This window comes from Podarcis erhardii, assembly GCF_964252035.2.
Source record: "Podarcis erhardii genome assembly, chromosome: Z".
In the NCBI taxonomy this organism is placed as follows: domain Eukaryota; kingdom Metazoa; phylum Chordata; class Lepidosauria; order Squamata; family Lacertidae; genus Podarcis; species Podarcis erhardii.
The window spans coordinates 5,276,149-5,303,661 of NC_138504.1; the positions used below are offsets into that span (position 1 = coordinate 5,276,149).

At 45.0% G+C, this 27,513-nt stretch overlaps 1 protein-coding gene across 7 annotated transcripts in view; it reads right to left on the minus strand.

Moving 5' to 3' along the window:
• FGF13 (fibroblast growth factor 13) overlaps nucleotides 1-27,513 on the minus strand; it is a 240,671-nt gene that overhangs the window by 43,572 nt on the left and 169,586 nt on the right. The window contains exon 1 of one of the 7 annotated variants that reach the window (XM_081848315.1): nucleotides 6,658-7,012. The exons of the other annotated variants lie outside the window; for them this stretch is intronic. Within the exon in view, the coding sequence (XP_081704441.1) occupies nucleotides 6,658-6,847 (190 nt within the window). The 5' untranslated portion in view covers nucleotides 6,848-7,012. Of the gene's footprint in view, nucleotides 1-6,657; nucleotides 7,013-27,513 lie in introns of those variants that run through there. 7 annotated transcript variants of the gene reach the window in all.

Consider the following 27,513-nt stretch of genomic DNA (forward strand, 5'->3'; position numbering starts at 1 on the left):
AAATGAGAGGATGTGAGCTAACCAAGAACCAAGCTGAGAGGTATAGTTAGTACCACTGCAGTTCCAATTAACCACTGAGCATCAATAGACAGAAGTACTAAAATAAATGCTAGAGGAAGGTAATAGGAAAGAGGGTAAGTGTAAGCAACAATACAGCAGAATTGAACCCAAATTATGATTTTACTTGGTTTCAAATGGGGTGTGTGTGTGTGTGTGTGTGTGTGTGACAGTGAGAGAAAGAGAAAGACAGATACTCTACACAGTGAATATGTGGAATTTGGCAAGTATTGTGATTCCAGACAAATGCTGAGAATGTCCAAAAACACCAAGGATACATTATCCAAAGTTTTACATTCTTAAAATAAAATTAATAATAATAATAATAATAATAATAATAATAATAATAATTTCTTTAAAGTGTTTAAACTGGGTTGAACGTTGTATTTTTACATTCCTATAACCTACCCTGGAATCTTATAGTGAAAGAAGAAAGAGAGAGAGAGAAGGAAGGAAGGAAGGAAGGAAGGAAGGAAGGAAGGGGATCTGTCTGTATCCAAAAAGTAGGGAAATCTGTCATTTGTCTTTGAATGTTCCCCAGACATTCATCTGGCATTGTCAGTATCCATGTGCAAATGTCAGCATGTGCCACAGTCGGGTGATTCACTGGAAAGTCTACGCAGTCCTCCAGGATTTCGGCATCAAGAACCCACTGACTCCTGTCCCCCACCCCCTCAGGTGCCCCTGGCTGGAGCAGAGTGTCCCTTGACTGGGATTAGAGAGCCCAGCAAATGCATGCCCATGCCTCCATCTGGACCTGCTATGCAGCTAAACAGACATATGAACATTTCCGAAACTCATGGGTACAACAACATCCTTGCCATCTTGATGTTTAGTAAATGAGACTGTAAGGCTCAGTCAGAGCATCAGAGGAACGTGAAGACTTGACTGAAGAATGATTTGTGACACAATGAAATGTAGCCTCATGAATGGCACGTTTCTTTCCAGAAAGGGTCAACAAACACCTGCACCATAGATATGGGGATCTGTGCCTGGGGATTTGTCTGGCTTCATCAGTTTTAGTTAGTTTGGGACCTCTGCAGTGAAACAGTGAGAGGTGCAGAAGCAATTGTTGTCCACCTCCAGCCACAGCAAAGAAGCTGTTCCCATCTTGTTCAAGTGGGATCTGGCAGTGATTCATACTGCTTCCCAAAAGCAACCTCGCAACATTAGGAAAGCAGACCAACCTGGTGATGCTGTCAAGCTTATTTAGGGCCTCACCATCCATCACGTCCCTCTTTTAGGTTGCATCTAAGTGGCCTTTAAGACGCAGGTGGCGCTGTGGTCTAAACCACAGAGCCTAGGGCTTGCTGATCAGAAGGTCAGTGGTCCGAATCTCCGCAACAGGGTGAGCTCCCGTTGCTCAGTCCCTGCTCCTGCCGACCTAGCAGTTCGAAAGCACTTCAAAGTCCAAGTAGATAAATAGGTACCACTGTGGTGGGAAGGTAAACGGCATTTCTGTGCACTGCTCTGGTTTGCCAGAAGTGGCTTAGTCATGCTGGCCACATGACCTGGAAGCTGTACGTCAGCTCTTTCGACCAGTAAAGTGAGATAAGCACTGCAACACCAGAGTCGTCCGCAACTGGACCTAACCGTCAGGGGTCCCTTTACCTTTAAGTTACTTTTGGATTTTTTTTGTTTTTGGAAGCATACCTCTACAAATGTGATGTACTGTGATGACAAATGGGGTTGAAAACACACACGTCGTACAGGCACCCACCAGGTTTTGCTACCACTTCTCATCAGCCACCTACTTAATGGAAGATTTTACAGGTTTGGAAGATTTAGCGAAGCAAAACCAAGGAGCGGGGATTTGCTAATTCCATTTTCCAAAGTACGCTAGAGCATTTACATGCTTGCTCATCCCTTGTTGCTGTGTAACATTTGAAATGGCCCATAGTTATCAGACCCACCACAAACTGGATTGCTGATTGTTGGCCCAAAATGCTGTTAACAAGAACGACCCTCTACTTCCTTTTACAGCCTGTCATTTCAGGTCCCTTCACTTGTGTTTTTTTTTTTAAAGCATATGTGTACACAGAAGATGTGTCTGTACACGCACATACACAAGAAATGCAGCATATGAAGTTGAGATGTGTGTTTGCAAATACATGTCTTGTACAAGTTCCTTGCATCAGAGAGTGTCATAGCTCCTGGTCAAGTGAGCACAGTTAACCCAGGCATAATAGCTAGGCAGAACTCTTAGTTCTTCAGCTGGTTAAGAACAACTGGAATATTTAATGGTTGCGAGTTTGGTGATTTATTTATTTTTTAGAAAAGTAAAACCAGAGGAGAGGGAATTGGCTCATTCCCCTTTCCGCATTTAGATGCTTGCTCGTTCCTCCCCACCCACCCAGGTGCATCCCTCGTCTCACACATTTTATACAGAAGACCAACCTTACAAAAGAGTGATAGGAAAGTACTGGTGACAACAGCAGCCTGGAGCAAATGCACAGATTTGCAAAGGGATACTAGTGATAGAATGGGCAGCCTTGGAAAAGAGAGAGCTCCACCAATGCACTATCTGAGCCAAACCAACATTACAGGGTTGTTGAGAGGATAAAGTGGGATAATACCATCTAGAATCACAGAATCATAGAACTGCAGAGATGGAAGGGGCCGTGAGGATCCTCTAGTCCAGCCCCCTGCAATGCAGGAATCTTTTGCCCAACATGGGGCTTGAACCCACAACCCTGAGATTGAGTCCCATTTTCTACCAACTGAGCCATCTCAGTTCGCAATGGGCATATGCGTGGCCCTGAACTACTTTGGCATAGTTAGTGGGTGGCTAGGAATAAGACAGATTCACATGAAAATGTGGGATGCGACAATGATGCATAAACACAACGGGAGTTGGGTAAGGTTATCTCTCCATCCCTCGCAACTCCATCCTCATGTAACATATCCTGAGTGGGTATGCAGGGGGTGTATGAAATATGGGAAGATTCATGAATACAGATGACAGGGTTGTGTGTGGAAATAAATGGAGCCTATAAGCCAAACTGCATGTGTGCATTCTCTGAGTAAGTCACCGATGGTTGAGGTCAGGGGTGGCAAAGGGCCATAGCTCTGTGGCAGAGCATCTGCTTTGCATGCAGAACGTCCCAGGTTCAATCCCCAGATAGGATTCCTGCCTGAAACCATGGACAGCCACTGTCTGCCAGGGTAGACAATACTGTGCTAGATGGGCTAATGGTTTTACTTTCTCCTATGACCCAACTACCATCTAAGCCAGGGGTTGTCAACCTGGTCCCTACTAGTGCATGTTTCAGGATTCTGGGTGGGCGGCAGGGGGTTCTACGGCACAAGCTGAATCCTCCTTCCATCGAGCACTGGTGGGCAGTAAGGAAATTTTACCATCAAGAAAGATGAATTAGTGGGTGGTAGGTATAAAAAGGTTGACTACCCCTGATCTAGGCAAATAAGGAAAGGCGGTAGCTCAGAGGTACCTTGAGTTACAAATGCCTCAGGTTACAAACGCTTCAGGTTACAAATGTATCTGCATTCAGAAAGTCCTAGGTTCAATCCCCAGCATCTTCAGGTTGGGCTGGGATGGAATAACCCCTGCCTGAAAACCTGGAGAACCACTGCCAGCCAGTGTAGACAATGCTGAGCTACATAGACCAAGGTGGCTTCTTATGTTGCTGATGCGCAACCATACATCTCAAGTGAGTGCAGAAATCTGGAACAGCAGAGAAATCCAGGATGGTACATGAACAAGGTAGAGGCAGAAGATGCCATTCACCATTGTGTCCATGGTGCTGGGTGCACAAAGAGAGACACATTCTTGGCATGCCGATTCCTTTGTGTGTGTAGAAAATAAAAAAACCTCCATAAGAAACTGAAATCAGCCATTGTCAAAAATGCACAGGAACTTAGGAATGGAAACAAGCGTAGGTAATCCTAAAGACAGTTACAAGTGTGTGGGAAAGGCAAGAAAACTGGTGCCTGTCTATATTAGTGAGTGTGCAAGATGCTCAGAAGGCATAACAAGAAGTCCTTTAGTAAGCATAAGAAAAGGAGGAAAGAAAGAAAGGGGCTGGAGATCTGAGGCAGAGCAATGTGAAAAGGAAAAGAGGGAGATCAGAGACTGGGGCGTTTAAAGCACTGGAAATCAAAGAGAAGTCAGAGCAGTGGAATGAACAGAGTCCCAAACTTAGAGCAACGAGATCCAGGTTCAAATCCCCAGTCATCTGTGAAGCTTACTGGGTGATCTGTGAAGCTTACTGGGTGATCTGAGCCAGTCACCCCCCCCCCCTCAGCCCAGAGTACTTTACAGGGCTGTTGTAAGGATAAAATAAGGCTGGGCTGTTGCCCACCTCTGAGCTCCTCCGAGGAAGGGCAAAATGCAAATGCAACCAAGGCTGTGTATACACCATATATTTAAAATAAGTCCCCCCCCCCCCCGCCCACAAAAAACAAAGAATCCTGGGAACTGCAGCTACAGTTCCCAGCACCCTTAAACTACAGTTCCAAATATTCTTTCGGAAGGTGTTTTAAAGGTGTTACCATAACAAAAAAGGTGGATTTGGGTAACTAATTATTACCATTGGTATTTGAATGCTTGGCTTTCCATTGGCTCCATCAGCCATTATGTTTTGCTGTATGGAAGAGCATCATGCTCAGATGGTCATGTGTCAATTGCCACATTTCTCTCCCAATACATGGATCAGGAAGCAGAGATGTGCCAATCAACTTCCATTCACATCTCAGCCTGCATGCTTGATGTTAAAACTAGTCCCTTAGGACTGCTTTCATATGTTACAGGAAGCTCATCTGTGTCAGAAAGCACATGGAACTTGTACATAGATACTCATTTGTTTAATTTGATTGTGTGTTGTTGCTGCAACATGGGTGGAGGGGAGCACCACCCATGTGTGAAACATGTCTGAACATAGCAGTCCCCCTGATGTATCAGAGATGTACCTGACCCAAAAGCAAAATCAACCTGATACTTCTATGACTCACAGGCACTGCAAGCAGCAGTTGTCGCTGGTGTCTGATACTCAGAGGTACACCACCTTTGAATATGGAGGTTTGTTTTCACTATTGTGGTCAACACCCAGCTGTTACACTCCACACATCCAACCACAGAAGAGCCATGGAAGCTCCTGGCTGCCACCATACAATGGCCAGACAATGCGCCAAGAGGCCCCATGCAACCAGCCAACACTTGCATCCTGCTCCATTAAAGGAGCATCGGAAACTGGCTTACACTGAGTCAGAACACTGGCCCAACTAGCTTAGTACTGTCTACTCCGACCGGCAGCATTTTTTCAGGGTTTCAGACAGGGAGTCTCTCCAGACCTATTGGAAGATGCCAGGGATTGAACCTGGGACCTTCTTCATGCAAAGCAGGGATTCCACCACTGAGCCATGGTCTTTTCCCACACTTCAAAGGGCTGCAACTAATCAGGAACTGTTGCAAATATACCTTTAAAAAAAACAAAAACAAAAAAAACCAAAAAAACCACCCTTTGTTGCCTCCTGAGCATGCAGGTCACAAGCCCCTTATGGCCACATAAGAAGATGGTTTCGATCCACGTTGGGGTGGGGTTGCAGATCAGTAGTGCAGCCTGGGTTGAAGGTCCCCAACTCACTCCTTGGCATTCTCAGCCCAGAGCAGAATCAGAATCAGAGCAGAAATGACTGGAATGGATGGACTAATAATGTCTGCCTCTCATATAAGGCAGCTGCATAGGCTCCTACAGCATTTGCTCACATCTCCCCCTTCCTCCCCCCAGTAGGAAAATCAGAATGCCTGGTGTTGGCCCTCCACAGAGAACCCTGCAGGACCACAGCAAAAGGGTCCATCTAACTCGGCATCCAGTTCCCCACAGTGGCCAGTCAGACACTTATGGGAAAGCTGTGAAGCAAGGAAATGAAGACAAGAGCCCTCTCCTGCTCTTGCTCCTCAGCACCTGATATTCAGAGGCATTCTGCTCTTGTACATGGAGGGTCTAACTCCTGTGTTTAAGAAGAATGGAAGACAAGCCCTCTTGTTGCAGACTGAGGATCCAGCTTCCATCTCCTAACAAGAGCTAGGCAGATGCCTCCAAAAGGCCCAGAAGCAGGGGGACTTCCAAGCAATAGCCCTCCCTAACACATTAAACAGTATTCTGACATACGGAGCTGCCTTTATACCAAGGCAGACCACTGGGTCCATCTAGCTCAGTACTGTCCACACTGACTGGCAGTGGCTCTCTAGGGTTTCAGGCAGGGGACATTCCCAGCCCTACCTGGAGATGCCAGGGAATGAACCTGGGACCTTCTGCCTGCCAGGCAAATGCTCTACCTCTGAGCCTTTCCACAAGGGGCATTAGACACCAGAGTCCAAAGAGCCACCAAGACTAACAGAGCTCACCTCTCCCCAGTGATAGGAGCATCAGAACAGGAGATCAGAGGTCCAGCTAGTCCAGAACCCTCCAATCGCAGTGGCCTATCAGACGCCTTACAAGGAAGCCTACAGCCGGGCAGGGAACCAAAGAGCCCACCCCGGTTTTCGCAGGGGTGCAGCTCCTCACCCAGGAACCGGGCCATCTCCCCCCAACCCGGAGCAAGCCTGCCACCCCTCGCCTCCCCCACCAGCGACCAGCCCACCTGGTTTCCTCCTCCGCCTTTTCTTGGAGCCGAAGAGCTTGACCCTGGAGAAGACGCTGAGCTTCTTCTTGTCGGCACAGCTGGTCTTGGTCTTGCTGGGACTGCTGACACATTTGCAGGCGTTGGACTTCTCCCGCTCCCTCGCTTGCCTCTTTTGTCGGATCAGGGAGCTGGCGATGGCTGCTGCCATAGCCGCCACCCTGGAGGGTCAGACGTCGGGGCTGCGGGGGCTGCCTGCGGGGGGAGCCCCCAGCATGCTGCTCTCGCCTCCCCTCGGAAAAAAAATTAATAAACGAAGCGAGTCCTGGCGTGACAGGAGGCCAGGCCACCTCCCGCCTCGCAAGGAAGGTGGGGAGCCCCTGTTGGGGGCCACGCGGGGAGGGGTGAGTCCGCGTCCGCGCGCCTTTCGGTTTGGGTAGCTGCCCCGACTATGCCGCCCAGCCCCGATCCGTTCCTGTGGGTAGAGTAGAGGGAAAGGGGTGGAAAAGAATCCTCCTCAAACTTGGCCCCGGACTGAAAAGTTGCCTGCCCACTCAGCGAAGAGAGGAAGCCAACAGGTCCCTCGACGTCTCCAAATGCTCCCTTGGCGCAGCATTGGCGCTGTCGGGCCCTGACGGCGCCTCGCGCCGAAGCTTCGTCCCCTTTCCCCTTTCTTTCGACCACTGGCTGTCACCCCTTTAGGAACTCGGAGGGAGACAGGGAGGTGGAGAGAAAGAGGGAGGCGCGGGGAGCGCCCGGGCTGCTGTCTGTTCCCTTCTTGGAAATGTGGGCACCAGTTGTGGCGTCTTCTTCAGTAAGTTCTCCAAGCTGCTGCTGCGTGCGGGGCTGTCCGGGTCCCTCGGGGAGCGCCAGCGGATTGGCACGGGCTCTCCTCAAACCGGGAGCGGTAGCCGCAGCATCTCCCAAATCCTCCTCCTGGCTTTGGCGTGTTTTCGGATGGAAGATGGGGAGGGGGGTGCGGGTGAGAGAAGCTGGGTTTTCCTTCGACAGCAGTACCTGCAAAAAAAGGCAGCAGCAGAACTAACGGAGGCTGCGCTCTCTTTGCCAGGAGCCGCACGGCGACGCAGCAAAGCCCCTCAGCAGCACAGCTCAGCAACCCCCTCCTTTTCAGCAAATGCAGAAATCGGACTAAGAGCGAAGGGAGTCGAGGAGGAGGATGAAGCACAAGAAGAAGAAGAAGAAGAAGAAGGGGAGGGGGCGAAGCAGCTAGGAGGCAGACGCAGCTGTGGCTAGAGGAGGCGGCCGTCTCCCTGGGTAGGTAGAGAGGCGGGGGGGGGGGGAGAGGGCGAGGACGGCCCCTCTAAGCAAGAAGCGCCTCTCGGTGGGGAAAGAGGCAGCAGACACCCAAACAGACGTGACTTGCGTTAGAAAGAACTTCGAGGAGCTAGGATGCCGAGTGGCAGGGGAAAGGTGGGGGCGGGGGCACGCGTCGTGAGAAACCCGACAGGCGGGCACGCTTGGGAGGCGATGGGTGTCCAGGGAAAAGGAGCAGAAGGAGGACTCAACGGTTGGCTCGGAGCAAACGGTCCACCTTTGAATCCTGCACTTGAATCTTTCTCGTTCTCATCCTGTGGGGAAGCTCACACCAGCAAGGCGTTAAGGAGTCCAGGCATCCCACCGAAGCCAGTAGAAGACAATAATAAAAAAAAGGGGGGGAAGGATGGTGGGTTGGCAAACCCCACAAAATATGCACCCAAATTTAGCCACATGCCCTCACCTCAGAACACAGTGATAAAAGAACTGGTTGCAGTGCCCCAGGAAAGGAAACCAATCAGGGTCCTTCTGGGTTTTAAGAAGGGGCAAGGAGCTAGTTCCTCAGGAAGGCTTTCCCCAAACTGGGGAAGGCTTTCACTGCAGCATGATTTTGGTGAGGGGGTGATTATAAGCTCCTAGTAAGCAGAGACCTTTTGCCTCTCCAATTTTGCTTTTGGGTTTTCTCTGTACGCCTGCAGAGCTGACTTGCTTTCCCATTCCAACATGTGAAAAGTGGCCTTGCTTTCCATTTCCAAATATTAGCCTGGTAGCAAACAGGGGCAGTTTAAAACAAACCCTTAGTGATTTCTTAAATGCAGAGAAGCCAGGCAAAAAATTCCATCAAAACGTTCAAACAACAGAATCTGGATTGAAGTGTGTGGTTCTTCTGAGAAATCAGAACACTGATCTAAAAACAGCTGGCTGTCATGCTTTTGACTAATCAGTCGCATGTTTATCCAGAATGAGGAAATGGTCTTTCTTGCCATAAGCACATTAATGAGTGTTTGACTTCTTCACTACATCTGTGTCCTCTCGAACAGCTAAGCCCTTCTTGCCAAGTCATCTCCTGAGATGTCATCAAAGCCAAATACACAGACGCAGGGTTGGTTGTAGGGCTTCAAAACTACTGATCCTGTGATGCTGTGAACACTGGACAAAGTATGCACATACCAGGACAGTGCTTACAGAAAGAATCAAAGAAGTTGGAAGAGACCCCGAGGGTCATCCAGCCCAACCCTCTGCAATACAGGAATCACAGCTAAAGAATCCATGACAGATGGCCACCCAACCTCTGTTTAAAAACCTCCAGTGAAGGAGATTCAGCCACCTTATCTAAAACTACAAGATACTATGATGCATCCAATTTCAAGCAGAAACTTGTGTGATGACAACTGGGACCCAAATTACAAAGTGCAATTGAGACAGGTAAAAGTGAATTGATTCATCTGTCGTACTCTCGGTCATCACCTGCCTTCTCATGCCACCATTGCAACAAGCCTCTGTTATGATCAACAGCCACTCCTTTCTTCTTTCTCAGAAATTTCTTCTGCCATCTTCAGGGAACCAGTGAAGTTGTCAGAGTGTCAGACAAGGACCTTGGAGACCAACTTTCAAATCCCACTTTGATAATGAAGCCCTCTGTGTGACTTGGGGCCAGTCACCATCTCTTAGCCTGACCTACCTCACAGGGTCGTTGTGAGGAAAGAACAGGGAGGCGAGAACTATGTATACTGCTTTGAGTTCCTTTGGAGGAAGGGTGGAATACAAATGTAATAATAAAAAAATAAAAATATCCTAGATGGAAAGTACAGAGTAAGTTTTTGAGATCTTCAGTGAAGGTCTAGGCACATCAGAGGGGAGCAATTCAAATGCAGAGCCTGCCTGCCCACACCTGAGAATGGAAACACTAATTGCATCATGGCTTGCAAATTGTTGTTGTTAATTCAATTTATATACTGCCCCTTATCCAAAGATCCACAGGCAGTGTACAACATTAAAAAGATAATTTACATAGCATAATAATGAAAGCCAATCATAGAAATAGTTATAACAACAGTCCCCCCCATATTTATTTATTTTAAAAAAATGGATGGTTTAATGGCCAAAGAGGAATGTTTTCGCCTGGAGCTTAAAGATATGTAATGATGCCACATGAAAAAGGGCCTCAGATGATGATCACATGGACTGGGTTGGTTCATATGGAGAGAGGCAGTCCTTGACGTATTGCGGTCCTGAGCCAGTTAAGGCTTATAGGTCAAAACCAGCACTTTGAATTGGGCCTGGGAACTAACTGGCAGCCTGTGGAGTCAGGCCAGCTTCAGGGTAATATGCTCAACTCATCTTGCCCCAGTGAGGAACTTGGCCATCAAATTTTGCACCAGCTGAAGTTTCCAAACCATCTTCAGTTGCAGCCCCACAAATGACATGTTGCAGCAATCAAATATGTAGTTCAGTGGTGGAAATGTAGAGAAAATGAAGGAACATTCTTTCACCTCTGGTGGACATGCCCTAAGGTGAAGGTCTTCTGGGAAATGATATATAATGAGCTGAAAAAGGTATTTAAGTATACCTTCACTAAGAAACCAGAGGCCTTCCTTCTGGGTATTGTCGGCCAGAAGGTGTTAAAGAAGGACCGAACATTCTTTATGTATGCAACAACGGCAGCAAGGATACTCATCGCAAAAAACTGGAAAACTCAAGATCTACCCACACTGGAAGAGTGGCAGATGCAGCTGATGGACTATATGCAACTGGCCAAGATGACAGGCAGAATCCGTGATCTGGGAGAAGAGAAGATGGAGGAAGACTGGGAGAAATTCAAGATGTATCTACAAAAACATTGTAACTTGGTTGAATGTTAAGAAGGATGCTAGATTATAAAAAATTGGCCACCACTAAATTAGATTTAAATTTGATGATAAGTGAGATTAAAGAAAATATAAAAAATTTTGGAAAAAGTGTTAGATTATATTTGAATGAGTGGACATGAGATTGTAAACAAGTTGATAATTTGTTTGGAAAAAACTTTTAACGATGTAAATGGGAGCGGGAGATGCGAGGGAGTCCAAAGAAGTGATGAAATTATGCTTGTGACAGAAATAAGATTGTTTATTATTTGTGCATTTATATTTAAAAATTTTAATAAATATTTATATATAAAAAAAAAACAAATATGTAGTTCAGTGGTGTTATTAAGAAAGAATATTGGTTTGCGATCAACAGCTAGGCACTTTTCTCCAGTTTTTACACATAGGCAACTAAAAATCACTCTGTAAAATCCAAGACTTGTCCATAGGTCTATGTCATTTCATGCATAATTCACAGGGTTAAGCTTACATTGGTAAAACCAACTGCACACCTAGACTCCTCTGACAGCCACTGTGCTATAATGGCTAGAGTTTAGGGACAAAATGGGTCCGGATTCCAGTCCCTGGTCAGACAAGTTGATTCTTTGGATAGCTACAATCTTTTTTTTTAGCTTAACTGACCTCAGGTTTATTGTGGGACTAAACAGGAGTGACCATGAGCACATCAGTGCAAGACCCTGATTCAAAATTCAACAAATCGGTGGCTTCAAAGAGACAAAGTGGCAATGGTGTTTTGGGGAGCTGTTTTTAAAATATTTTATTATGATTATATATACCACACTTATTCCATAATAAGTCCAGGGCAGTGGAGAAAGCAATTAAAATACCATAATTTACAACGGGGTTGGAAGCCCCTAGCCTGGGAGCTATATGTGCCACCCAGGACACACCAAAAGCCACACTCCCTCACCCTAGGAGACATCCTTCACCAGCCTGCTCTGCACCCTTCCTCAGTGCTTTGCCTGACTGGTCTGTGCCCTTGAACTATGTAAATGCCTCTTGCTTGACTGTTTGAAGGACAGAGAGGGGTATTTGTGTGTATATGTGTTTGTTCATGTATACACACACTGACTTTTGTATATGTGTTTGTTCATGTATACACACACTGACTTTTGTATATGTGTGTGTTCATGTATACACACACTGACTTTTGTATGGCTGGAATGTGTGATTTGCTTTATTCTGAACTATTTAGATAGTTATTTTATACTGTACACTTTGTTTTACACGACTTTTTTTTTTAAAAAAAATTGTTAAGTGGTATATACATTTGCTAGCTAAATAAATAAGAAAGAAAGAAAGAAAGAAAGAAAGAAAGAAAGAAAGAAAGAAAGAACAGGCTTCAAAGGGGCTGAGCCCCTTGGAGAGTCCCTTAGTGCCTCACGGTAACATGAAAGCCATGTACGAGAGTCCCTGGCTGTCATGCATGGCAATTAAAGAGATGCATTTCAAGATGCCAAGTTGCCAAGATCCATTCCCACTGGCAGTAGCCAGGAATCATTTGCAAGGCTGCCAAATGACAGTGTAAGTGCATAATGCCAAAACCGTTCCCGTATTTCTCTTTGCATGGATAAAATGAAGTGTGGTTAATTCAGCCTAACATTACAGACATGGCTGTTTCAGTAAATGACAGCCCCACTAGGAACACACTGTTCACAGAGGGACTTCTCTTTTGCTTTCAGAGTCACCCACAGTTCCAAATCAAATTACTAGCCATTCTAACCTTTACGAAGTTTGTTCGGGATTATTCAGGACCAGGAGTTGCAATAGGCTGGGTGCGGGGAGGTGCAGGAGACATGTGGGTTGTTAGGAACCAAGAGACATTATCACATGTCCCATCTGCACTATACCTTTAAATAAGAAACATGCCACTTTAAACAAGCATGGCTCTGCTCCCCCCCCCCCCGAGAATACTGGAAACTGTAGTTTTGTTAGGAGACCCCTGTGCATACAGCTACAGTTCTCAGAGTGAGTTACACACCAATCTCTCTTCCTTGAGAACTGTAGCTCTGTGAGGGGAAGAGTGGAGCCCAAGAGGCCACAGCATCCATAACAAGCTACAGTTCCCATGAGTTTTTAATGTGCTACGATGCTGCTTTAAATGCATGGTGCAGATGGGGTGACTGTTCAAGAACATATTCCAGGCAGGCAAAAGAACTCAAGGATGCTGATGAGGGGCTTGGTTTTAGCCCCCGGGCCTGAGGATCCCCCCTCCAGTTATTATAGAATACTTTCAGATGTTTAACCACTTCACATACATTGTTGTACAATCCTTACAATGTCCCTATCAGGTAAAGGTAAAGGGACCCCTGACCATTAGGTCCAGTCGTAGCCGACTCTGGGGTTGTGGCACTCATCTCGCTTTATTGGCCAAGGGAGCCGGCGTACAGCTTCCAGGTCATGTGGCCAGCATGACTAAGCCGCTTCTGGTAAACCAGAGCAGCGCACGGAAACACCGTTTACCTTCCGCCGGAGCGGTACCTATTTATCTACTTGCACTTTGACGTGCTTTCGAACAGCTAGGTTTGCAGGAGCAGGGACCGAGCAACGGGAGCTCACCCCGTTGCAGGGATTTGAACTGCCGGCCTTCTGATCGGCAAGTCCTAGGCTCTGTGGTTTAGAGACAGCACCTCCCGCAGCGCCACCCGCTTCCCTATCAGGTAGGCCAGCATTATCCTCAGACTGCAGATGGCCATATTAAATCTGGAGTTAAACGAGATCTAGAGCTTTGGTTCACATGCTATATAACAGGCATGTCCAACCAGCAGATCACGATCTACCAGTAGATCCCCGGCTGATCCTGGTAGATCGTGGGACCCTTATCAATCATGGGATTAAATAAAGTTTACCAAAAGTTAACAAATAAAAGCTGAAGAATTCTGGGCAATCCTACCCCCCAAAAGTTCAACAACTCTGAGCAATCCACCCACCCCACACACGCTCCTCCTCCCTCCAATGACAATGGGTACATCACTGCCATTTTTTTATACTGAGAGTAGATTGCAGTCTTTTGGGAGTTGGATGTGCCTGCTATATAACAATAGCGACAACAATAATGCATTTCTGTTTAGCAAGAGAGAACAGGTACGTTTGGCCACCAAGGACAACATACAAGTCCTTTGTTGCCTCTGTGCTACCTTGTGAATGTCAAAATAAGAAAAAAAGTTATTTTACAGTGTGCTCATCCAACACAAGAAAACAACTCCTCATTGACTTCCCTTTCATATTCAAGCCAGAAGCTCATTGGTAGTTTGTCAACGGGAATTAAGAGGATGAACATTTATTACGATCATTTTTGAAAAGAAGTGTTGCATTTATCTCTTCCTAAGAAATAGGACAGAAAAGTTGTTTTCAGATGATGCCATCAATTTGAGGTTTTAGCAGTGGAATCTATAGCTGGAATGGAGGAAGACTAAATGCATTCTGATGCATTAAACTCTGCATGGACAATGGACTCACTGTAATATTGTGGTTGAAACTCTATGCACAAAACACAATGCAACTCTTACAAACACACACACACACCAGTTTGTAATATTTCCCCTGTGCCTCCTCCCTTATAAGCAAAACCCACAACCACAACAAAACAACTTTGGGTTAGGAGAACAACAAGCTTTTAGGCCAGGGATGAGGAGCTTCCAAGGTCCTCCTGATGTTGTTGAACTGCACCTTCCATCAGCACCAGCCAGGGTGGCCAATGGTCAGAAATGATGAAAGCTGAAGTCCAACAACATCTGGGGAACAAAAGGTCCCCCCATCCTTCACTAGGAAGATATTATGCAACCCTTCATCCTTTGTTTTCTTTTCACATTCCAGATTTTGATTTCAAATGCATGAGTCACAAACAGAATTGTAGAGTTGGAAGAGACCCCAAATATCATCTAGTTCAAACTCCTGCAACGAAGGAATCTTATCCATGACAGATGGCCACCCAACCTCTGCTTACAAAGCACCAAGGAAGGTGAGTCCACCATATCCCGAGGGAGACTGTTCTACTGTTGAACAACTCTTATGGTCAGAAAGTTCTTTCTTATGTTTATTCAGAATCTCACTTCTTGGAGCTTGAATCCATTGGTTTGAGTCCTACCCTCCAGAGCAGGAGTAAAAAAAAGTTTGCTCCATATCCCACATGACAACCCTTCAGATATTGGAAGATGCCTATCACAACTCCTCTCAGTCTTGTCTTTTCTAAAAATACCCAACCCTACCATTCATCATCAGGCTTAGTTTCCAGACCCTTATTCATCTTGGTCACCCTCCTCTGCACACCTTCCAGTTTGTCAGTATCCTTAAGTTGTGGTGCCCAGAACTGGACACAGTACTCCAGCTGGGGTCTGACCAAGGCAGAATAGAACAGGAGTATTATTTCCCTTAATCTGCACTCTAGACTTCTGTTGATGCAGCCTAGTATAGCATTAGTTTTTCTTGCTGCTGCATCACACTGTTGACTCATCTTAATTAGTGGTTTACTAAGACTCCTAGACTCTTTTCACATACACTACTGGCAAGATTGCTGAAACATTCACAAAATTTGCTTTGAAGGTCTAATGTCTACCTGCAATTTTAGTACTACTAGACATTCAGCAGAACGATAGAATCATGGTTCCCTTCTATTGTATGTTGCCATGTCACAGTGTGACATCTCTGCACATTGTGCCACTGATTTTAATGGATGCTATGTTGTATTCCTGTGTTCTGTTCTGCTCTAAAGTATATGGCTCTGTTATGCTTTGGCATAACCATCAGCTACAGAGACCAGAACATGAGCAACAGTGTTAAGACTATGACTCTTTAAAGACCTCAAGAGGAATTCAGCATAGGGCTAAGTCCTTTAGCAGTGTACTAGCGGAATGGCTTGTGCAAAGGATGGTGCAGGGAGCCAGCATGGTTCTCGTGGCTGACTGTAGCCCCAATACTTCCTACCAGCATAACTGTTCTGCTAGAATCAACCATGATTCTTGCCCTTATGCTAGTGCAACTGTTCTTGTGCTGACGGTTAGAGAACATTGAGTCAGTGCCCTCAGTCATTAGTCCTTCATCTGGGAACAAGATGTGCTCTCAGGCAACAACCTGGTGTCCTTTAGAGTCTATAACAAAGTGCTGTTTGTTACAGTAGGGGGAAATAGTCTCATATCGAGGGCTGTGCTCCCTTACGGGCAAACTTCCAAGGGTCACATGCCTCTACTGAGTATGGCTAAAGTATGCAGAGTATGGTAGACTACATCCCAGCTGCACAAAAGTCAAAGATTTCTATGCCCCCCAACACACACCCCTCCATCCTCCATCCAAACAAACAAACAAGCAAAAGGCATTGTCACAGTTCTAGAACATAACCCAGCTGGGCAAAAGCAATCAAAGAGGTAATGGAACAGTGCCTGTGTGTGGCATTGCCTGGGCAGGATGTGGGAATGGATTTAGATACCAGGAGAGGACATGTTGTTTAGTTATTATCCTTCTTTGCTTATGTTAGTGAGATCAGCAGAGGAGCATCCTTTATAGCTTTAAACTTGGAAGCTAAGACAAGGTTGATTTAACCTTCTAGAAACAATAATCCAGGATGCTTTAAGACAGACTGGATTTTCCTGGTATTACCATATATACTCGTGTATAGGCCGACCTTTTCAGCACATTTTTTATGCTGAAAAAGCTCCCCTCGGCCTATACTCGAGTGAGGGTCCCACCCAAGCACATTTCCAGCAGCCCCTTATCGGAGCAAGCTGTTTGCTGCCGCCACTCATGCTGCTGCCACTCTGCCAAGCGCGGCTCCTGTGCCTGCCCTTGCGAGTGGCGGAGGCTGTTGTCGGCAGAGGAGGAGCCCTTTCAGACTATTTGTTCTTCCTCCACTGCTGCCACCACCAGCCTCTGCCTCTCGGCAGCACCCTAGGTAGGCAGGGGAACGGGAGGGGCCGGGGGAGAGAGAGAAGCCCCCTCTGCCATGTGTGCATGCGCACACGTACACATGCACTCCAGCCCACCAGGAGGTTTGTGGTGTGGTGAACCGGCTTATACTCGAGTCAATAAGTTTCCCCAGTTTTTTTGTGGTAAAATTAGGTGCCTCGGCTTATATTCAGGTCGAGTTATACTTGAGTATATACGGTACCCTTTTCTTCACCTTAAAAACACCAACCACACACACATTGTTTTGTGAAGAAATAAAAACAGCATTTACTTACATAATCTAGGTCTTGAAGCAGCAATTACAGTAGCAAAACAAAACCAGACTCATAAATTCTATCTAAGTTACAAAAGAACAATACGTAAGTTCAAAAATGGTTTCTGAGCTGCAGAGCTCAGACATGCAGGTGTGGTCAGCTTGGAGGCATGACGAAGAAACAGGAGGCTGCCCAGGAAGTAAGGAAGTATATAGTATTACAGCTTCCTGCCAAGGCAAACAAAGGAAGTGATGTCACAGAATTCTCTCTAGCATTTTTTACAGAAAAGATCTGTGTGCCTTAGCTCCTTAATGTGCCTATTCATGTAACAAATGTGAATTGTTGGTTTGACTGCAATAATGTCCCACACAGGAGGGGTGTGGTTTCTGCAGAGTCCAAGGGGTCATTTAGAGAGGACTGGAGGGCTGCATTTGACCCACAAACAGTAATCTCTTCACCTCACTGCAGTAGAAACTAGAGTCAAGTCAAACTTTGGCAGCTGCAGTGTTTGTTCAAATCATGGTGCCCCATTTGACCTGCTGCAAACCTACCCATATAATGTGTTCTTGTCATAACACTTAGCCATTTTTATAGGCTGGTGGTGGTATGGAGGGGTACTGGAGGTGGGGGTTTGGTTTAGATTTGGTGGTGGTGATGATTAATAGTAATATGCTCCCTTTCATTTCATTGAATCGTTTAATTGTAGAGTCGTTAGGGACCCAAAGGGTCATAGAGTCCAACCCCCAATCACGAAATCAAGAATGGCTTCTTAAACTGCATCATGAAAACTAAATTGCAGTTGGGGAAAGCTTTCAGTTCCACAATGACATATTCAGAAAAGGCCTGTGGTATGGGCATCATGAGGCCACCCCATTTCAGAATGCATTGAGGGAAGAATGCATTGAGGCAGAATCACATGAGGGAATGCTTGCTCACATAGAAACTGGGCAAATGTTGGGAAGTCAGAGAGAAGGTTCATCATGTCACCATTTCCCTGACATGCTCATTTTACATGTGTGGGACCTCCCACCCCCCAGCAGAAGCATTCATTCATAAGATCTCTCCAACGGAAGTCTTTATAGCTTGGAGTGTGCTGATTTTACAAACTGGCCTGGAGGTAGAGATGGATGAATCTGTTGGTTTTGATTTCTCTCAATCCCCTCCCCACCCCACCTCCAAGTCATAAGTTCGGTTCTCCATATTTGTGTTTTTTTAAGAATCTCCTGAATGTTTATCAACATTTTAGTGTGAATTTCTCGCAATACAGACACGGTTTTTGTATGCATTTTTCCTTAATACACATTTTCTCCCCAATCAGTGCCCCCCAACACAATGCAAATGTGTATGTTATTTTCAGTTTTTATGCATATGTTGCCCCAGAATATCCATTTTTCTGCACCTCACTTGCCTGGAGAACTGCACTGAAGCGCAGATTTTGAAGGATGCCTGTGTTTCACTTCTCGTGTTGTTTTCAAAAGTGTGAATGCGGTAGGCTTGCGTCTAAATGCAAACAGAATCTGTTTTCTCTCCCTACCTGGAAGCCACAATTCACAACTCGCACTAACATAGTTCCAGTAACTTTGATACAGAACCATGCAAATAAACCTAGGAGGGCTGTCAGGGGAGGATTTTAGGATGGAAGTCCAGAGCCCCGCTCAGCAGATCAGGAAGGAGGGCCCTCAAGCAGAGGCTTACTACATTTTGCAATCAATGAACACATGCACATTACCATCTAAAGAGGATAATCCCCCTGTACCAAACCATTAAATCTGAAGTCTAAAATTACCCAGCTGCACCAGTGAATCAACCCCTGAAGAGGAGAAGTATCCTATGATTGCTAAGCAACATTCATATAAACTAGCCTGACATGCAACCTAATATTTTTGTATTTTCATCGTGTTCTGAAGCAAAGGCCAGAAATAATAATAATAATAATATGCACATTTATTTGAACATGTCCCACTGTGATAGGATTGCAGCTGTGGCAAATAATCATATGCAGGTTTAAACAGAAGTAAGTTCAATGGAACTTACTCCCAAATAAACATGTTTAGCATTAAGGCTACTTATTAGGATTTCAGTGCTAGAAGCCAAGTTGCTGATTTCTTCTGAGTTTAACTTTTCTTTTCCTTACTAAGAAAAAGTTGAATCAAGTTCAGCTTTTTTAAAACAGCTGTCCTGCAGACAAATTTTCCATTTGAGAAAATTCATCATTTTCTTAACTGCATTTTTAGGGTAATGATAGCACTGTGAAACATTTTTGTCAACAACTAGCAAAACAGCCTGTGAATATCAGGCTATTTTCTATTTAATACCTTTGTATTTAATACCTTTTTATTGCAGATGGAGGTGTCAGTCTCTTTACTAATGCATTTTGACCCAAGTATTCACTGTTCACAATAGAAGTATGAGGTGTATTATTACTACCACTACTTCTTTCTTTGCTCAACTACAGAATTTAGAAAAATCCAAGAAAATAACAGATTTGGAAATTATATATACACGAGGGTATTTCAGTGGCTATCTAGAGAAAAAAGATTGTTGTAGGAATTGTTGGGGTGGTTTTTCTATCTCCACAAAGGGCGTTGGTTCAACTGGTAATTTGATCATTTCACATAACCAAATGGTTATTTTTTGCATTAAGGGAATACAATATGTGCTGGCATGATGTTGCAACAGATAAATTTGTATGGAAACAAACTTTTGCTTAGAAACACACCATTTAGCTTATGTACAATTGTATTTGAATTAAATTATTTTTGTTTGTTTTCAAAGTCATATAGTTATAGACATAGTTGTAACGTTACTCTCCGACTACAATCCTAAATCATAGTTACTTACAAATTAATGGGACCTCAAAATAAACAGACACGACATCAGAATATTAATATAATTTGTAACTATATGTTGCAATGAGAATTAAAATCTGAGAAAGCCTTTGTAAGAAATATTCACCAGCATGCATACTTCATGTGTTGGCGGAGGTAACTGTATCAGTCTCTCTTATATTTCTGTATCAAAACTAGAATCCCATCTTGGGAAAAGAAGGCATGTTTGAAAACTGAGAAAGCATATTCGCCATCTCATCAGTATACCCAGATGCCTTCGGCCATACAGTCCATAATGGTGGCTGCTTCTGCAGGTGATTGCAAAAATAAAATTCATTTATGGAGCAGCTGGATCAAATATGTGACATTAAATATCTCTCTCTCTCTCTCTCTCTCTCTCTCACACACACACACACACACACACACACACACACACTATATGGTGAGTTAATTCCACCATCATAAACAATGCTTTCCAAAATCTTTGGTAGCTGCCAGCCTTTCCCCAAAGTTTCTCCCCTCCAAATGCTCCTTCTATCCATCTTACCTGAATAAGACTTCCTTATTCCCAGAGCCATATTTCCAGCGGAGCTGCTGCTGCTCCTTTCAGTCCCAGCCTGTATTTGAGAGCGAGCTCAGAGAAAGTTTAAAGGCATATTTAAAGTATTCTCTAAGGTACTGGCCAGAAACATCTTTGTGGTATACACAGAGATCATTAATGGGCATTAGAAGCAGTAGACCATTACGACTTTCAGCAGTCATTAAAAATGCATAGCCTCCAAGAGTCGTTTTCTGGCAAACTTGGAACCATTTCTTGGACATTGGTTGGTGCCGCCTCTTCTGTGATCTTTTGCTTAAATGTGTTATTTTGCAAATGGCAGGGTTTTTTTTCCTTCCTAGAACAGTGAAGTAAAAGGCGGGAGGGGGAGAGAAAAATACCCATCAACTGTAACCAGATCCCAGATTACATTAGGCCTTCCTGATGTATCTTTGTGTTGCTGTATTTCTTTTACAGCTTTCATAGCTTTTTAGAGGCAAAACTGCTCATTACTTTGGTTTTGTTTAAGCTGAATTATTGATGGGCAATGAACACTACCAGGAGTAATAGTAAACATTGACAAGAATGACTCCTGCTGAGCGTTCTGATTTAATTACCACCTGGACAACTCTCTCTTTGTTAAGAACATAAGAAGAGCTTGCTGGATTGGGTCAATGGATCACCTACTCCAGCATCCAGTTCTCACAGTGGCCAAGCTGGTGCTTTTGGGAAGCCTGCAAGCAGGACCTGTGTATAAGAGAACCTCTCCCCTCCTGTCATTCATAAGCATATTGCCTCTCACCATGGAGGAATGGCTAGTAGCCACTGCCAGTCAGTGTAGACAGTAGAGAGCAACATGGAACAATGGTTTGATCTGGCATCAGGCAGATTTCTATGTTGCTTCACATTGCCATTTGGGTCCCGCACCCCCAGCACAAGCATGGCTTGGTGAGCTGGCTTTGCTCTTGCCTGCTGCAACATATTGGGGGGTGTATTTCAGAGCAGCTGCTGGCTCTGTGTTGGAGCACTCCTTCAGCATGGCACAGAAAACATGCTTGGTTCAGCTGCCCTCAGAGCACATCTCGCCACAATTCATTTCATGTCCTCAAGCTGTTTTATTAAATAAGGCCAGTTACTTTTCACAGCTGCTCTTTCATCCTTTCATTCTAAATCACCACACTTTTACCATATGGTTGTGTTGGGTACCCTCCAGATGCCAACAGGGCAGAGACTCAGCTGGTGTAAATGAGTGTGAACCTTTGCTTTTTTTTGCACCAAGTTAACACCTGGGTGCATGCTTTGTCAGCCTCAGAGCTGTTTTTTCTAATGTGGAGTGCTCCGTTGCATCAGTGCAAGAGCAAATGAAACCCTCAGTGCTAAATTGATCCCAGCAGCCAGAACAACTCAGAAGCAATGCAAATGAAGTCTCCTTCATATTAAAGCCGGTAGTTTAAAATGGCTTAATTGAGAAAGCCACTGTGAAGTGATGATAAGAGCAGCAGTGAGAGCGTCAGACCCAGGGACGTTCAGGCCTCTGCTCCTGCCCCTTTGGACTCTCCCCACACTCAGTTCACGCAGGCTATACCCCTTAGCAGCCCTCCTTCACACCCTCTTGGAGTGTTTTTGCCTTGGTGGAGCATAGAGAGGTTTGTAAGTGAGGGTGTTTGGAAACTAGCCCACTTTTGCCTCTGGCTTCACAGACCACTGGCAAGTGGTCTCTGGAATGTTGTGCAGGTTAGAAGGCACCCCTTGGGCCAAAGAAGGTCCCAAGGAAGGAACACTAGACTGGTGGAGCTGGGTTTCCATAAGGCTCACAGAGTGACACTGACTACATTCACACCATACATTTAGAACATTATGATGCCACTTTAAACAGCCATGGCTTCTCCCAAAGAATCCTGGGAGCTGAGAGGGTTCTGAGAGTTGTTGGGAGGTCCCTGCTTGCTTCAGAGATCTCCAGTTCTCAGTGTTCCCTGTGAAGAGGTACTGATTTTATTTTTTTTAAGAGGTACTGATTGTTAATCCACTAAGAATTCAACAGGTATGTGGCACATCCTCCCTCCCTCTCTCTCTCTCTCTCTCTCTCTCTCTCTCTCTCTCTCTCACACACACACACACACACACACACACTTTACTTCCGTGTGGCAAGGCAGGAGCATGTGTCTAAAAGTGTTATTTCTATTCAGTTGCAAGTACACGCAGACAGATCATTAGGGGTGCATGCACCCAGGCTGGATGTCTGCGAAAGTCCAGTTAGTGAAAGCAGAATACATTTTCCCTGTGTTGTCCCTCACCATATGCGAAGGGAAATGGTGAGGAAGCTTCACATCTGCTAACAGGGAGGGCTCCAGCCTCTCACTTGAAACAAAGCCCTTCTCAGCCAGCACATTTGCAGCTGCTGTGAATCAAGTAGCAGGAGAAAGTGTCACCTGAAATGGAGTCATTGCTCCCCAGCCAGTAGAGATGCGAAAGTTGAAAGCACATCTACCAGCTCCAGCTGGATCCATTTTAGGTAAGAAGCTGGAGCCCTCTACAGCTGTACACACACCAGCAGTGCCAGCTTGAATGAAAAATTGGGGTGGGGGGCAGGTAAGCCCCACCCGGCATAATTGTTCACATGACACAGTGCACACACACCATTTGAATGGCAGTGCCCATCAACTTTGCGGGAGCCTGGCCTCCTCAAATATTTTATTGTGGGGGCCAAAGCCCCCACAGCCCCTAGAAGCTGGCTCCTATGACACACACAGGCACACCTGGCATTCACTGAACACATCAGAGAGGGTTGGAATATACCTCCTAGCTATGCACGGAGAAATGTTGAGGCTGCTCTTTTGGTGTTGGTATGAAATGTGGGCAATGTGTGGACATTTAGATGTGCATCGGGTTTCTTCATGTGAGCAACAACTCTGGTTGGCCAAGAACTTCTCCACATGAGCAGGAACCTTCAATGCCCATGAGCAGACCATTCTGTTATTTATAGTCAGGGCTCCCAGAATCTTCAAATCCCCCAGGAACCCTAGCTGTAAGCAATGGTTAAGAACATATGAACATAAGAAGAGCCTGCTGGATCAGGCCAATGGACCACTAAACCAGCACCCTGTTCTCACAGTGGTCAAGCAGGTGCTTTTAGGAAGCCTGTAAGCAGGACCTGAGGACAAGAGCAATTCTCCCCTCTCTTCCCCCTCTCCATGCCATCTATAGTATTATAAATTTCTATCCTCTTTGTCTCTCACTCTTTAAACTGAAAGAGTCCCAAACACTACAAGATTTCTTCCAACCCCTTGATCCTTTTCACTGCCCTTTTCTGAACCTTTCCCAACTCCATGGTATCCTTTCTGAGGTGAGGCAACCAGAACTGTATGCAGTATTCCAAATGTAGCCGCACAATAGAGTTGCATGATGGCATTATGATATTGGCAATTTCAGTCCCTAGCATGGGATGGCTAACACCCAGAGGACAGGATCACACTTCAAAATGACCTTGACAGATTAGAGAACTGGGCCAAAACAAACAAGATGAATTTTAACAGGGAGAAATGTAAAGTATTGCACTTGGGCAAAAAAAATGAGAGGCACAAATACAAGATGGGTGAAACCTGGCTTGAGAGCAGTACATGTGAAAAGGATCTAGGAGTCTTGGTTGACCACAAACTTGACATGAGCCAACAGTGTGACGCGGCAGCTAAAAAAGCCAATGCAATTCCGGGCTGCATCAATAGGAGTATAGCATCTAGATCAAGGGAAGTAATAGTGCCACTGTATTCTGCTCTGGTCAGACCTCACCTGGAGTACTGTGTCCAGTTCTGGGCACCACAGTTCAAGAAGGACACTGACAAACTGGAACGTGTCCAGAGGAGGGCAACCAAAATGGTCAAAGGCCTGGAAACAATGCCTTATGAGGAACGGCTAAGGGAGCTGGGTATGTTTAGCCTGGAGAAGAGGAGGTTAAGGGGTGATATGATAGCCATGTTCAAATATATAAAAGGATGTCACATAGAGGAGGGAGAAAGGTTGTTTTCTGCTGCTCCAGAGAAGCGGACACGGTGCAATGGATCCAAACTACAAGAAAGAAGATTCCACCTAAACATTAGGAAGAACTTCCTGACAGTAAGAGCTGTTCGACAGTGGAATTTGCTGCCAAAGAGTGTGGTGGAGTCTCCTTCTTTGGAGGTCTTTAAGCAGAGGCTTGACAACCATATGTCAGGAGTGCTCTGATGGTGTTTCCTGCTTTGCAGGGGGTTGGACTCGATGGCCCTTGTGGTCTCTTCCAACTCTATGATTCTATGATTCTATGAGCTTACACCCCACCCCACCCCGCACCTCGACCTCACTTGTGGCAGAATCTCAGCCAAACTCAGCTGCAGGTTGCAGATGGAATCAGCTTTTCCTTTTGTAAAGTTTTTCATTCCTAAACAGTGGGAGCTAATCCACTTGTCTCACTCTGCCCCCTCGTGGTAAAACTAGGCAACATCTGCATTTTAAATCAATGCATTCCATAAATTTTGACACTTACGGCTTATCCACACTTGCATTTTGCTCCCCTCTTTCCCACGCTTTAAGGCTCCATATCTCAACATTGTTTTTTGGTTTGTTTCTATGTTTGTTTCCCCCAGAACTTTCCCCACAAAATGTGGATTGCCATTTGCTCCAAGGAGGCTTAAAGAACAGGTTTTCCCAGGGAAACCTCTGGGACAAAAAGGGGGGGGGGGGCTTGAACATAGAGTTTTACAGTATGGACCATGCCTGGAAGGAGTGGAAGAAAGGTAAGTGTAAATAAACCCTTATTTTGGAAAGGGTCAACGGCTCATCAGCATAACAGTACTTGTGATTTATACATATCTCTCATGAGCCTGTGGCCTTACAGATGTTGTCGGGCTCTAGCCCCCATCAGACCCAGCCAACATGGCCAATAGTCATGGATGATGGGAGTTGTAGTCTAGCAACATACTGAGGGCCACAGGTCTGCCATCCCAGCATTAATACTTTACAGCAAAAATAGGCTTTTGAGGTGGTTTGCAAGAAATCATCCAACATAAACGACGCTCAAAATCTAGGACAGGAAAAGAAGTGGCATGGTGTCTATATCAAATGTTCTGACAGCATTTCCTGCTCTCATTCTTGTTCTTCACTGGTGCCTTACCAGGCAAGGACTCCCACTCATGACCTCTGTGGAAAGGAAGTAAGGCTGGAGCTTGTTCAGACTACGGGGGAAGAAGCTATCCCTTACTCAAGATGGGGCTGTGTTCTCCCCAAAGGAGAAGGTTTGGCGAGTCTTGTACACCTTGATTGGCAGCAGCAACCCTGGGACAATAGCAGGGCCCCTTCCCAATGCCAACTAGCCAAGATTCATTTCACTAAATATGTGGGGGGGGGGATTTTGAACTCGAAACTTTTGCATGCAAAGTGCAGGATCTTCTGTTGCTTTCTGACCTTCTTTGTGTATGTCCTTCCTCCTTGATTTCTAGGTTGTGGCTCTGAACAAAAGTCCACTTTCCAGTTTCATTTGGTGTACCTGCTCCTCCTGGATGATCTAGAACAGGGGTCAGCAAACTTTTTCAGCAGGGGGCTGGTCCACTGTCCCTCAGACCTTGTGTGGAGCTGGACTATATTTTTTTTTGGGGGGGGGGGATGAACAAATTCCTATGCCCCACAAATAACCAAGAGATGCATTTTAAATAAAAGGACACACTCTACTCATAAAAACATGCTGATTCCCAGACTGTCCGCGGGCCACATTTAGAAGGCGATTGGGCCAGATCTGGTTCCCGGGCCTTAGGTTGCCTACCCATGATCTAGAACTTGCCTCAGCTTATATATACCTCAGCAACATCTAGATCAGACTGCTGTAGTACTTTCTGCAGGCATCTACCCATGAATCCTGCTCAGTAATAATTTCTTAAAAGTGCCATAGAACATTAACTAGAGTTGGCTGTAAAGAACTTTAATTGGAGTTTAATCTTACCTTGAGGATTTTTTAAAAGTGTAAGTTTATGGGGTTTATTATTATTATTATACTGCTTAATATAGTTTCATTGATTTGGCTGTAAACTGCTCATCTTTGATTTTGTATCAGAAGCAATTGTGATGTTGCGTATTCATTTAATAAATAAGAACGACAACACTACAAGAATTGGGAAGTATAAAGAAGAAGGCAATTCTGTGATGGGGGGAATTCACTGAAAGTGGATGGGAGCATTGCAGACAAGCAGGTATAATAATAATAATAATAATAATAATAATAATAATAATAATAATAATTTATTATTTATACCCCACCCATCTGGCTGGGCTTCCCCAGCCACTCTGGGTGGCTTCCAACAAAATGTTAAAATACAATAATTAATGAAACATTAAAAGTTTCCCTAAACAGGGAACAACAGCAGCAAGGATACTCGTTGCCAAGCATTGGAAAACTCAAGATATACCCACACTGGAAGAATGGCAGATGCAACTGATAGACTATATGGAATTGGCCGAGATGACGGGCAGAATCCAAGACCTGGGAGAGGAGACGGTGGAAGAAGACTGGAAAAAAATTAAGATTTATTTGCAAAAATATTGTAAATTGTATGAATGTTAAGCAGGATGCTTGATCATAAACAATTTGGCACCATCGGAACAGATGAAGTGAATTATGAAGATAAGTTAAACTTATGAAAAAATCAACTTTTTTAAGATAATTATTAGGCTAAGCTTAATGTTTTAATAGAGTGAAATGAATATATCTAAAATTTAAGATATAACATTGGAAAACTAGATTGTAAGGTGGGGACAAGGTGATAAATTTGCTGGATTAATTTTTATAAATTTGGAACGCAGGAGCGGGAGATGTGAGGAAGTCCAAAGAGGATAAGAAAATATGTTATAAAATGTGATATTTTTGTATGTTTTGTTTTGTGTGTTGTAACAAAAAAACTCTTAATAAATATTATTAAAAAAATAATAAAAGTTTCCCTAAACAGAACTGCCTTCAGATTTCTTCTAAAAGTCTGGTAGTTGTTGTTCTCTTTGACATCTGGTGGGAGGGCGTTCCACAGGGAGGGCGCCACTACCGAGAAGGCCCTCTGCCTGGTTCCCTGTAACTTGGCTTCTCGCAGTGAGGGAACCGCCAGAAGGCCCTCAGCGCTGGATCTCAGGGTCTGGGTAGAACGATGGGGGTGGAGACGCTCCTTCAGATATACTGGACCAAGGCTGTTTAGGGCTTTAAAGGTCAG